Source organism: Rhinichthys klamathensis, unplaced genomic scaffold (genome assembly GCF_029890125.1).
Source record: "Rhinichthys klamathensis goyatoka isolate OS25496 unplaced genomic scaffold, OSU_Roscu_1.1 h1tg000053l_1, whole genome shotgun sequence".
Taxonomy (NCBI): domain Eukaryota; kingdom Metazoa; phylum Chordata; class Actinopteri; order Cypriniformes; family Leuciscidae; genus Rhinichthys; species Rhinichthys klamathensis.
In genome coordinates, this window is record NW_026606598.1 from 2488895 (window position 1) to 2500198 (window position 11304).

General features: G+C 38.1%; 1 protein-coding gene across 1 annotated transcript; it reads left to right on the forward strand.

Annotated features, from left to right (window-relative positions):
- Window positions 1-315: 315 nt before the first annotated feature.
- On the forward strand, window positions 316-11076 carry LOC130083134 (spermatogenesis-associated protein 48). The gene is made up of 9 exons (XM_056248154.1): window positions 316-917; window positions 1046-1104; window positions 4489-4565; window positions 5145-5283; window positions 5359-5426; window positions 5662-5703; window positions 6635-6742; window positions 6834-6935; window positions 10229-11076. The coding sequence occupies exons 1-9, from the start codon at window positions 386-388 to the stop codon at window positions 10353-10355; spliced, it is 1254 nt and encodes a 417-aa protein (XP_056104129.1). The 5' UTR covers window positions 316-385; the 3' UTR covers window positions 10356-11076.
- The last annotated feature ends 228 nt before the right edge of the window (window positions 11077-11304 follow it).

Sequence of the window (11304 nt, forward strand, 5' to 3'; positions counted from 1 at the left end):
GCCCAAATTGTCTGATCTAGGTCTCCACCTAGTGACCATTGAATGTTATCACGGTTAGTTATTTTGCATTCAACATCCTACATGCATTAAAATCATTACTACTTAAACCGTTAATCATCATTCTAACTCAAATGTAGCTGTCCAAAATAGATGACTGTAATTCTTCTCAATAATGAGTTTTAGCTTCATTGTGAGTCTATTGAGTCCCAGCGTGTCAGTTTACAGACACATGCCAGTAATTTGACCTCCCGCTGACTGCAGTGACACAGGAGGCAATCTAATGACAAACTAATGACAGTCTCCAGGCAACAGCGAACGCTGATGATTACACCTGCGGCTTCCATCTGCATAATCCCACCACATCTAGAAGAGAGATGCTGCGTTTATGGAAATATATTCTATTTATTGGTTAATTGTTTGCTTTTATAAATCATTAATGGAGGTGGAACGAGAACCTTATCGTGTGATACTTCTCAAGACACCCTGTGAGAGTTCAGATGCAGTGAGCAGGTGGCTGTGCAGGAGTATGAATCTGCCCTGTGAGAAGGGTCCAGAGGGAAGGTATGACTTTGAGAGCATGGTCAAGACAGACAGACGCGCGTTCTCCAAATTCAATCCTGGAGCCCAGACACCAGATGAAAACTCTTCTCTGGTGCAACTGCGTGACTATCTGACTCTAATAGATCCGTGCTCCGGTCAACTGAGTGCAGGGGCACAGGTGTGTCTCGAAGCAAAGAGCAGAACCCCATTCATCGAAGCTGTTTACACCCCGTCTGATCTGTGGGTTCCGGCAGGAGCACGAGACAGGCCTCAGACTCCTCCAACCAGACCCTCAGCTCTGATATATGACAAGTCTGAGCACAAGAGGTGGAACTCCAGGATGAAACCAGAGGCAGCATTGAAGGCAAAGATTGGAGGTAACAGCAACCCTTTTTTGTTACAGGCCTGCGTGTTTGGAATGACTGCAGCAGTGTGTAACAAAAAGCAATTTAACAGTTTCAAACTCTTACTATTTATTAATGTATTCCGTCTGCTTTGTCATCAGGTTGGACAAGTGCACAGAGTACTGAACACCCCTCTCAGGACAGCCATGAAATAAATGCGGTCAGTCATGCTCAATTATTCATCCCTGCTACTGTAATATTACTCTTGTATGCTGTTTGTTCGAAGCTTTATCACTTTTACAGCACTGAACATTAACAATTCATGTGAAATGTGCCTTAAAGAAATAGTTCACCCAAAAATGAACATTCTGTTATCATTAACTCACCCTCATGTTGCTCCCAACCCGTATTACATTTAACTCTCTGTCTCCCTTGGAGCATAAAAAGAGACATTTTGAAGGATTGTACTGGTCGCTCTTTTACATGCAGTTGTTACAATTAATGGGGACTAAGTTTTCAATCTTCAAAAATGACACAAAAAAAGACGATGAAAAAACACTCGGAGAGCAACGACTTTTGTTTCTGCTCTGAAAGCCGCAAGACCACGCTGTCGCTGAACGCGGTGAAATCAGGAATGGTGAGAGAACATTGTGCTTGGTACGTTTAATTTCGTCTTTAAAAGCAAACTTGGGTCTCCGACAAAGTTTAAATCCCATGGGTTATGCGCAACATTCTTCCAGCCAGGTTCTACAAAACGGGTATAACTACTTCCGGCCGTCAGCTACTGAGGTAAACATATTGGTTTGTAATCATACAGCATGAGCAGCTCAACGATCAACGTTTCAGAATGTCTCCCATGAAGTAATGCATGATGTCACATGCATAACATTTGTGCTTCAGCTTTAGCATCTTCTTTGATAAGCGATATAGACCTTATGTAGCCACGCCCCTTTTCCGTGCTGAACTCATTGTCTTTTGACTTCCGGTCTGTATTTTCACAGCGATCTTGCGTAGTTATGAATGAACCGCTCGTTAAAAAAAATTCCCAAGGTCCATTTGTTAAGACATATGCTTTACAATGCTTATCATAAACATTAGGCCTACAATGCTCATGATAACTTTCGTTAACTATACAATAAGTAAATCAACTTCACCAGCTAATTACTCCTGGACAGCGATGCCATAGAAATATAAAAGAGCAACCGCAAAAACGGAAGTTCAAAGACAATATTCTAAAGATGGCGGCGCCCTCGTTTCTCTGGTGCATAAGGTCTATAGGCCTACAGTCCTATTTGGAAGTTTATAAACCCCTTGGTATTATTTGGTTTTCTGCATATAAATTGGTCAATTAGTGTAATCTGATCTTCATCTAACTCACCACCAGTATGACCAAACACAATGCGCTGAAGGTAATTGTGAGAAGAAGAAAAAAAGAAAAAAAAAATAGAGGACCCCATTAAGTGACGAACCCGGCTAGGACGAGCTTACTGCTCGTGAGCATCCCTGTGCCCTACTCCCTTCGAAGTAGGGATGGGTAAATTAAGCCTCATGAAGCACTGAGGCTTTTCCCTGAATGTTTAGGGAAAAGATTCGAAGTATCAAGAGTGTCGAAAACAGCGCCATCTTGTGGCAGGTCAAATTTATAGTAGCCATGTTTATGAGCAGCTGAGTGCGGAGCGCCGTTGTTTTATCCATTAAGCACAAATAAAAGCCTGACAACGCTAAATGTTCGGTTTGATAATATAATTCACATATTAAAGTGTGGCAATAAAATAAATGTAACAATTATATTAATAGCCTGCTAATTATGCTGTTTATGTGTCAGAATATATGATCATGTAACATAGGCTATAGGCTTATGTATATAGGTAGGGTAGACTGGGTACAGTTGAGACACTTTTTGCGTTTTGATTTTTCACACAAAAATAGATGCTGAAAAGACGTGAATTTCCACATGATATGCCACATGACATTTCATGAGCTTGTAGACTAAGATATTATCAATCAATATTACTCATAAGTAGTTTATATTTTCCACAATTAGCTCATAAAAATAAGGTGCTTTTTGTCTCAACTTTGTCTCAACTGTACCCATATGTGGTACAGTTGAGACAGTACCATGGTACAGTTGAGACACCCATTTTTAATGATGTAAAGGTAACTAATCGTTCATTGAAAATATAATAAATAAAGACAAATAAAAAAATAACAATTGGGCAACATGTTTGTTTATTCATCCATTCAAATTCATTAATGTTATTTAAATTAGCACTGGTTAAATTTTATAAAACAGAAACAACATATTTTATATATTCATTAATAATACACAGTTTAATTATCACAAATACCAAATTTTTATTTCATTTGCAGCTTATGCTGGCTAATTATGACATTTAACCTGTTATCATAACACTGAACAACTAAACAGTGTGTTTCCTAATAGAACTCCATCGCGGGTACAGTTAAGACAGTGTGTCTCAACTGTACCCTGATGGCCACCTCGCGCATTTCTCTAGATTTTGCAATGACCATGCCTGAAACAATCCCATGAAATATGCCCGTTTTTAGGGCACAGAATAACGTTTGTGATTATACCAGTTACGTTTAACAGTCACATAAGGATAATAAGCTATTCATTGTGGAGTGTGCATGGTGAAGTGAACGTCTTACCTTAAAAAAAAAACTTTTGCCGATATCTTCGGAGCGGAGATGCGTCCATTGATCAAATTTCCCACGATCAAAGAGGACACTAATACGCATGTGCACAGCAAAAATCACAACTTGTGCTGGCTGCGCACGCAAGTTATTTAAGGTGTCTCAACTGTACCTATGTCTCAACTGTACCCAGTCTACCCTACATATACATTTTTTTTAGTAAATGGACTTAAACTTCAAAAAACCTAAGTGGTCTGGGTTCAAACATTCCGACACGCAAAGTGAAGCATTCACGTGACTAGAAAGAAAGTGAGGCTTGTTGATCACGTGTTTCTCTGAAAACAATACGCGCTCCGGCACGATCGAAGCTTCATGAGAAATTGCGCTGCGTACTCGATATGCGCTTTGAAGCTTCAGTATCAAATGTAACATAACTACTTCGAAGGGCAGAGCCCTTGAAGTGGGGACTTTGGAGTGAGCAGGACACTTGTGTGCCATTATGTAGCCGTTTGGAGCCACTTGCTGAAGGGAGCAACGAAAGACAACGTAATTTGCGCATTATTTTCACCTGGGATGTTCCCATGACAACGCAGCACGGTGTCCATCAGCTGAATAGTTGTTTTTACGACAGAAATTTCTTATTATTGCTGTTAACCTAACTGTTGCAAATAGTTGCATGCAAAGAGTTGTTTACGGTAAACTACTTGTATAACGGCCTGCTTTTCCATCTTTTTTTTAAACATAAGCCGTGCTCCAGTCCCTATTAAATGTCATTACACATAAAAGAGCTAAAAATTATTCTTCAAATTTTTCATTATTCTGTTCCATGGAAGAAAGAAAGAATTTTTAAGCATAATTTGTATGTTATATTTGCCCTATTATTTCACACTTTTAGACCATAGGACATTTGCTAATAATATGCCATTCTCTTTTTACTATCCCATCCTAGGGTCCAGGACCATCTCTTCTTTTTGATAGCAGAGCAACGGCAGCTCGACAATACATCTACACTTCTGCAGCCCAAAGGTCTGAATATGTTTGCTCTAAAAACTCCCTTAACAGCAGAACTACAACCATTTATCTTCCAAGACTCTCTACTTGACCAATTGGTGTTTTCTGTAGCCTACCATTTGTCTGTTTACACATTTGACAGGCACTTTTATCCAAAACTTACAGTGCATTCAAGGTATACATTTGTCAATTTTTCAAACTGGAAGTTGCTATGGTATTTTCTTCCCTATTGTGACCATGCTTCTTGAACAAGAAAAAACATAGGGCATGACTTTTTTTTGTCCATCAGGGATTGATTGATGGTTGTGGTTTGCTATTGCTGTGATGTCATGTGAGTGACAGGTTGTCCCGCCCTCGTGCCGGTAAACACGTCATCAGAGAAGAGAAGTCATTGCAAGAAGTCTGTTTTTTTTATGAAAGATTACGAGACCACATGAATTAAAATAATAATGTTGTGTACTAATAAATCCTTTATAATAACTACCACAATATTTGATTTCATGGTGACTTCCAACACCCATGTGGGAAAAAAAGGATATTGTAGATGCTAATATGCCAGCATATGCATGTGACTGTGGATATGCTCTGTAATAGAGGTTATGAGAATGTAGACTGGGACTCAAAGTTACCTCCTCGCCACAAACCACCCACAACTACACTTGAAAAAATGGCTGACCCCATGAGTCAACGATTCGTGCTGAAGCGATACCACAGCAGACCTGAGCCGTGGCAGGTGAGTCTGCTGCACTGGAAGAGAGGTTATTCTGCTGAACATCCGAGACATTCAGAGACATTTCTTTACTTTCAGGCTATTGGATCCCATTGGAACAAACATCAGTTGCGTGCCACATTTAACACAAGGAAACCCATCAGCTTGTAAGTGATTTAAATACCCCTGTAATGCATTAGGCAGACACTTATCCAAAACGAGTTACGCTGTTTTCAAGGTACACTGTTATCAGTTCTCGCTTTTCCTGGAAATCGAACCCATGACCTTGGCATTTTTAATACCATGCTCTACTGTTTGAGATACAGCATTTTATCTTTAGGTTCTGCGTTTATTGGTGTATAATAAATTGAGTTGTTTCTGACAATTGTTTTCAATTTACAGCACCAGTCCGTTTCCAAAATCAGGCCATGTACCTTTATATTGGTAAGCAGAAGCAGAGATCTTTAGTAAAGTTATGATCATTTCTATACACAAATGTTTGTTATAAACTACTCAAAACTATTCAGTTGCATAGCTGTCAGTGTATTGCTGTTTAGTTATTTTCCAGTACATTTATTAAAGGAACACTCCGACTTTTTGGGACTTTAGCCTCACTGTATCCCCCAGAGTTAGATAAGTCCATACATACCTTTTTCATCTCCGTGCGTGCTATAAGTCTGTTTGACGCACCCACCGCTAGCCTAGCTTAGCACAAAGACTGGATGTAAATGGTTGCAGCTAGCATACTAATCCAAATAAGTGACAAAATAACGCAAACATTTTCCTATTTACATGTTGTGATTTGTATAGTCACAGAGTGTACAAAAAACAAAGTCACATGAGACACAGACATATTTTAACCGTATAAATACTGGGAACTATATTCTCTGAAGGCGAAGCACTGCTACTTGGGCGGAGTGATAACCGCAGCACCCGAGAAGCGCCGTGGTGAGGAGCAGAGAGAGCGTCTCAGGTGCTGCGGTTAACACTCCGCCCAAGTAGCAGTGCTTCGCCTTCAGAGAATATAGTTCCCAGTATTTATACGGTTAAAATATGTCTGTGTCTCATGATGTGACTTTGTTTTTTGTACACTCTGTGACTATACAAATCACAACATGTAAATAGGAAAATGTTTGCGTTATTTTGTCACTTATTTGGATTAGTATGCTAGCTGCAACCATTTACATCCAGTCTTTGTGCTAAGCTAGGCTAGCGGTTGTTGCATCAGACAGACTTACAGCACGCACGGAGATGAAAAAGGTATGTATGGACTTATCTAACTCTGGGGGATAAGGTGAATAGGCTAAAGTCCCAAAAAGTCGGAGTGTTCCTTTAAGCCTTTGAGAGATATTTGTGATCTCTCTGTCCTGTACAGTGGTACGGTATGCTCTGAGAACATGGACAGTGTGGACGTCCCAAAAGAAGACTTTGTCCCTCTGACTGTTCTGCGGACCACAGTGCCTCCTCACACCCCTGCCAGCTAGTATTAGTCTGATCTGTGTTTTTGTGTATACATCATAAGTTAACCATTCTACAGAGCTCTTTATAAGGAAGATGTTTTGTTTTCTCTGTAGCCGAACTACTATACCTGGTTACACTGGAAAAGCCAAGTTTGACAGACCACAGACCTCAGCTGACATGCTGCCTTCTTTACCGTATACTCCACAAACAGCAGGGTAAGTCATCACAACAGTTCAGATTAAGATAGTTTGCTTTGTCTGCGATGGACTGGCCACCTGTCCAGGATGTTTACCTGACTATGGCCCAAGACTTTGGGATCAACTCCATTATCCCGCAACCCGAAATAGGACAAGCGGTTTGGAAAATGAATGAATGGATATTTTGCTTTGTGACGACGTTATTGTCTTGACAAATAATCACTTATGGTCTTTCTTATAATCGTTCTTGGTCTTTCTATCCTTCTTCGTTTATAAAACTCTTAATCAAAATCTCATTAAACATAATGCAACAAATCGCATTCCCATAAATATAATGCAAAACAAATGCTAAATAATAAAAAAGTTGTTTTAGTGCATTTATCTAACAGACAAGAGTTACTTTGCATCAGCATTATTATAATAAACTGAAACCAACACTTCAGTAAAACCATTAAAAAAAAATGTTGATGCTTGAAATAAATTAAACATTAACTGAAATACAATATAAATTTAAGGCAGCATTTCTTATTTTAATTTAGTTTAATTTCACTGTAAAAAAAATATAATCAGGTTGTGACAACGTGTTTTTACATTGCTTTAACTCATCAAAATAAGTTAAGCAATTTTCAACTTTTTTTTTTACAAGTTATACAAGATTCAACCCATTTTTTAAGCCAGTTTAATTTAATTTAAGTTTAGATGAAATTACGTAAACATCCGAGTTGATTGTACTTAAATTTAAGGCAGCAACTATTTTTACAGTGTTGATACTAAAATAACAAACTAAAACTGAAATAAAAATTAATAAAAACTATATAGACATTTAAAAAAAAAACTTACAATACCAATTTTTACAATACAAAAATAATAATAAATCTAAATATATTATCTAAATATCACTAAAATAACACTGCTCTGTATTAGAACCTAATGACAATCACCAATGACAATAATGGGAATTACAAAAAAAAGTCAATAGTAAAATGCATGTGATATAGTAACTGCAGAATTTGCAATGTTTGCTATGTAAATATTGACAAACTGACAACAATCTTAAAGGTCCTAAAAATAGTATGCCTAATCAATTTCTTTATGCAAAAAAAATAATAATAATAATTTTGAGACCCATCATTTTTATGAGATTCAACCTTTAAGACCTTTACACTGAGAAATGCAATACATACCTTTTATTATTATGGCCAACATAACACCTCACTGTACCACTTTTATCTCAGTAGGTGGCAGCAGTGCTTTGTATTCACAACCTTCTTTTGGAAGTCAACTTTTGTGGTCAAAACCACAAACACACTCAAATTCCCTGAAATGAGTTCATAATTTACAATTTTATAAATCAATACGAATATAAAGAATTGAATACTCTAATATAAATCTTGCATAATTATCTGGTCAGAATACTAAGTAAATGTATTTACATTTGCTTTAAATATAATAGTGGTAAAGTTATGATCTAAAGGTGAATGCTAATGAATCAAGCCTAGTCTGTGACATTGCACATTCTAATAGTGCGGTAGTAAACATGCCCTGTAACAGTAAGCACATCACAGGATCACTCTGAAGAGGCGTTTCCCACAAACCATTGCAGTCATTTATCTTCTGATCTCTGTCTCTGTTTCTGCCTTAGTATGTGTCCTGTCAAACTTATTTTTTTCAATCTCCCGCATGTTCGCCTTCTGTTTGTGGCTGTGCTCTGTGTCTGCCCTAGTTTTATGCTCTTCAACGCTCTGCAGCATGTGGCTACGGCTGGAGGTGTGTGAAGCATCATTTATAGACCCCAACATGACGTGTCAAGCTGAACAAAGTTCAGCTCATCTTATAAAGCAGACAAGATAAGTAAAGAGACGTGAAAGAATATACTTTGTGATATACTAAAGTCATGAAGCATTGTTATTCTCTGTGGGTTTGTGAAAAGTCAAATCAGACAGACACTACCAGGAACAAAACCAGCCCAGTGGTGCTCTTCCACCCTCTGTCTGCAACGTAAAACGTCCTCAGCTTTCAGAATGAGTAGGAATGAGGCATCTGCAGCTCGAGTAAAGAGGAAGAAGGAGGAGGTGGTGTTTGAGAGAAGCACTGGAGGAAAACCAAACTCCTCACCCAAGGACAGGTTTTTTTTTTTTGAAAACGTGTTTCCTAGCTGGGCCCCAGAAGAGCTGGTTTACCGTCTTTTTGGAGCAGACCTCTCCAGATGGCCCTATCCAAAGCTGAGCTGCTCTTGTTGCCGGTGGTAATCGTGGTTTTTACTCAACCCAGATCCATTTTCCTGGAGTCACCGGTGCTCTGAAATCTGTTTCCTTTGCCGATAAAACAGACCTCCCATCTCTTTTCCTTACAGCAGAAAGTCAGCACCTTTACAACTTCCTCTAACTCTCTCCTACTCCTTATTTGGTGATAATTCAAATGTCTCCAAACTGTTTTTATTCCTCTGCAGCTTTCGTCTTATAAGACAGACTCTTACATAGTTTGCTTTCTGGAAAATCGGACACAAGCGAATAACTTCATGATACTTCCTTTTTCAAAGCATTAGTAAATAAATACAGTAGTTGACACATAAGATGTCTATGAACTTTTTCCATCAACATCAAGATTTGAGGTTAAAAATGTAAAAGGGAACTGGGACTGGTCACCTAATTTTCACACTTTTTAACCTTTTTTCATTCATTAGTTCACGTGAAATAGTCCTGTGGTGTGACAAATTATTAATAAATAAATGTTACAGTGAGGCAACTAATTATTTATAATACATTTTATCAATTCTAATAGCTATTAATTAATTAATTAATTAATTAATTAAAAAAAATAATTTAATGTCTTTACCATCTATATATTTTTGATTAACTGAATATTCCACATTCAACACAAGTTAAGCCTGTTCAGCAATATTTGTGGCATGTTGATTACCACAAAAAGTCAATTTATTTCATTTTAACCTTTTAATTAAAAAAAGAAAACCGAGGTTAGTGAGGAACTTACATTGGAAATGATTTAAAAGCAGAAATGTTGGGCTTATAATTTTTTTTAAAAAGCACTAAAATGAATTCTTCTGTTCAAATTTCTGTATTATTTGAGCTGTCAAGTTGTTATTGTTACAGCTGCATTTTCACTCTAAAACCAATATATATATTGTTTATGTCTTGTGGCTATATGGCTATCACGGGGTATTTTAACATTTACAGATACAAATTTCATCAAGATTATGCCACAAGTGCTGTTGATTGATCTTAACATGTATTGAACCCAGAATATTCCTTTAATGTGAACATTCCCAGTTTCACCAAGTGTTCCGTTTCTAGAAGCCGTCCTGGCACCTGGAGCTCCCCACACTACGGACACAAGGCCCCTCTATCAGGAATGATCACCACTGTCCCACCGGGAAACCCTTACTTTCATCCCAAAGCCCCGGTACTTTCCGTGAAATAACTCTAAAAGTACGACATGTTCCTTAAAGAGAAGAATAAATGATGAACAAGTGTGGGAAATGAGAGCCTCCCTTTTCATGAAATCCAATCTGTGTTTGTGAATAGATCTATAATGATGCTATGTCAATGACTGATTCTCTGAGCTCTGAATAATGAGATGTTTTATTAGCATAATTTCCCTTGATTTAGATGAGTGCTTCTGAAAATGTGGAGGATGTGCCATTGTCTTAAACATTCGGTGTCGGTGTGGGTGTGTGTGGGCTTACGTATTTGACTATATGTGTGTCCATGCGGATAAATGAGTGCATCATTTTCTCACAGATCCTCTTCTGCATTCTTTTATTTGCCTTGGTACGTTCAAAAAGCACTTACAAACTGCTTGTGCAAAGAGCTACTTTGTGGTTACGCAGCAATGGCAATGCAAATAAAACTTTGCCTGATCTGATCTTAAAAGAAAACAAAAGACATGCATTTCTGAAATGCTCTAGTTTTGCACCCCAAGAACTGTGGTTTGGAGAATAAAAGAAAGAATACTAGTGCAGCTTCACCTGCTAACAGGAAATAGGAACATGCTGGTTTCCTGTTTCCCCTTTTGTCGTCTTTGCACTTCTTTGTTGAAAACAGTCCGCTCTGGAAGGAGCTCAGTTGAATCCACCAGTTGAAAACACCAACTAGTAAGAATCAACATGTATTTATGACTGAAAAGGTGCTAAAAACCAAACAAAGTCGGTACACAGAGTTGAGGAAATTGTTAGATGTCATTGTAACTAATGCTTTGCACTTTGTTGAACATCATATCTGTTTTTGGGCAGTGGGAAAACTTTCTGTTTTCAGTTAGTTTGACAGCTGAGCCATGGTGGGAATAAAACCCTCTCTGCGCCGGTATTTCCAGAGATGGAGATGTGGTTAACAGATAACTAACGTCCATCTTGGGGCCAATGAAAGGGATC

What these genes read in the sequence shown, in the direction of transcription:
- LOC130083134 (XM_056248154.1), top strand. Translation starts at nt 386, where the DNA reads ATGGAAATATATTCTATTTATTGGTTAATTGTTTGCTTTTATAAATCA. An exon ending in CCTCACACCCCTGCCAGCTA is followed by an intron (nt 6,743 to 6,833) that starts GTATTAGTCTGA and finishes TTTTCTCTGTAG; the next exon opens with CCGAACTACTATACCTGGTT. An exon ending in TATACTCCACAAACAGCAGG is followed by an intron (nt 6,936 to 10,228) that starts GTAAGTCATCAC and finishes TTCCGTTTCTAG; the next exon opens with AAGCCGTCCTGGCACCTGGA.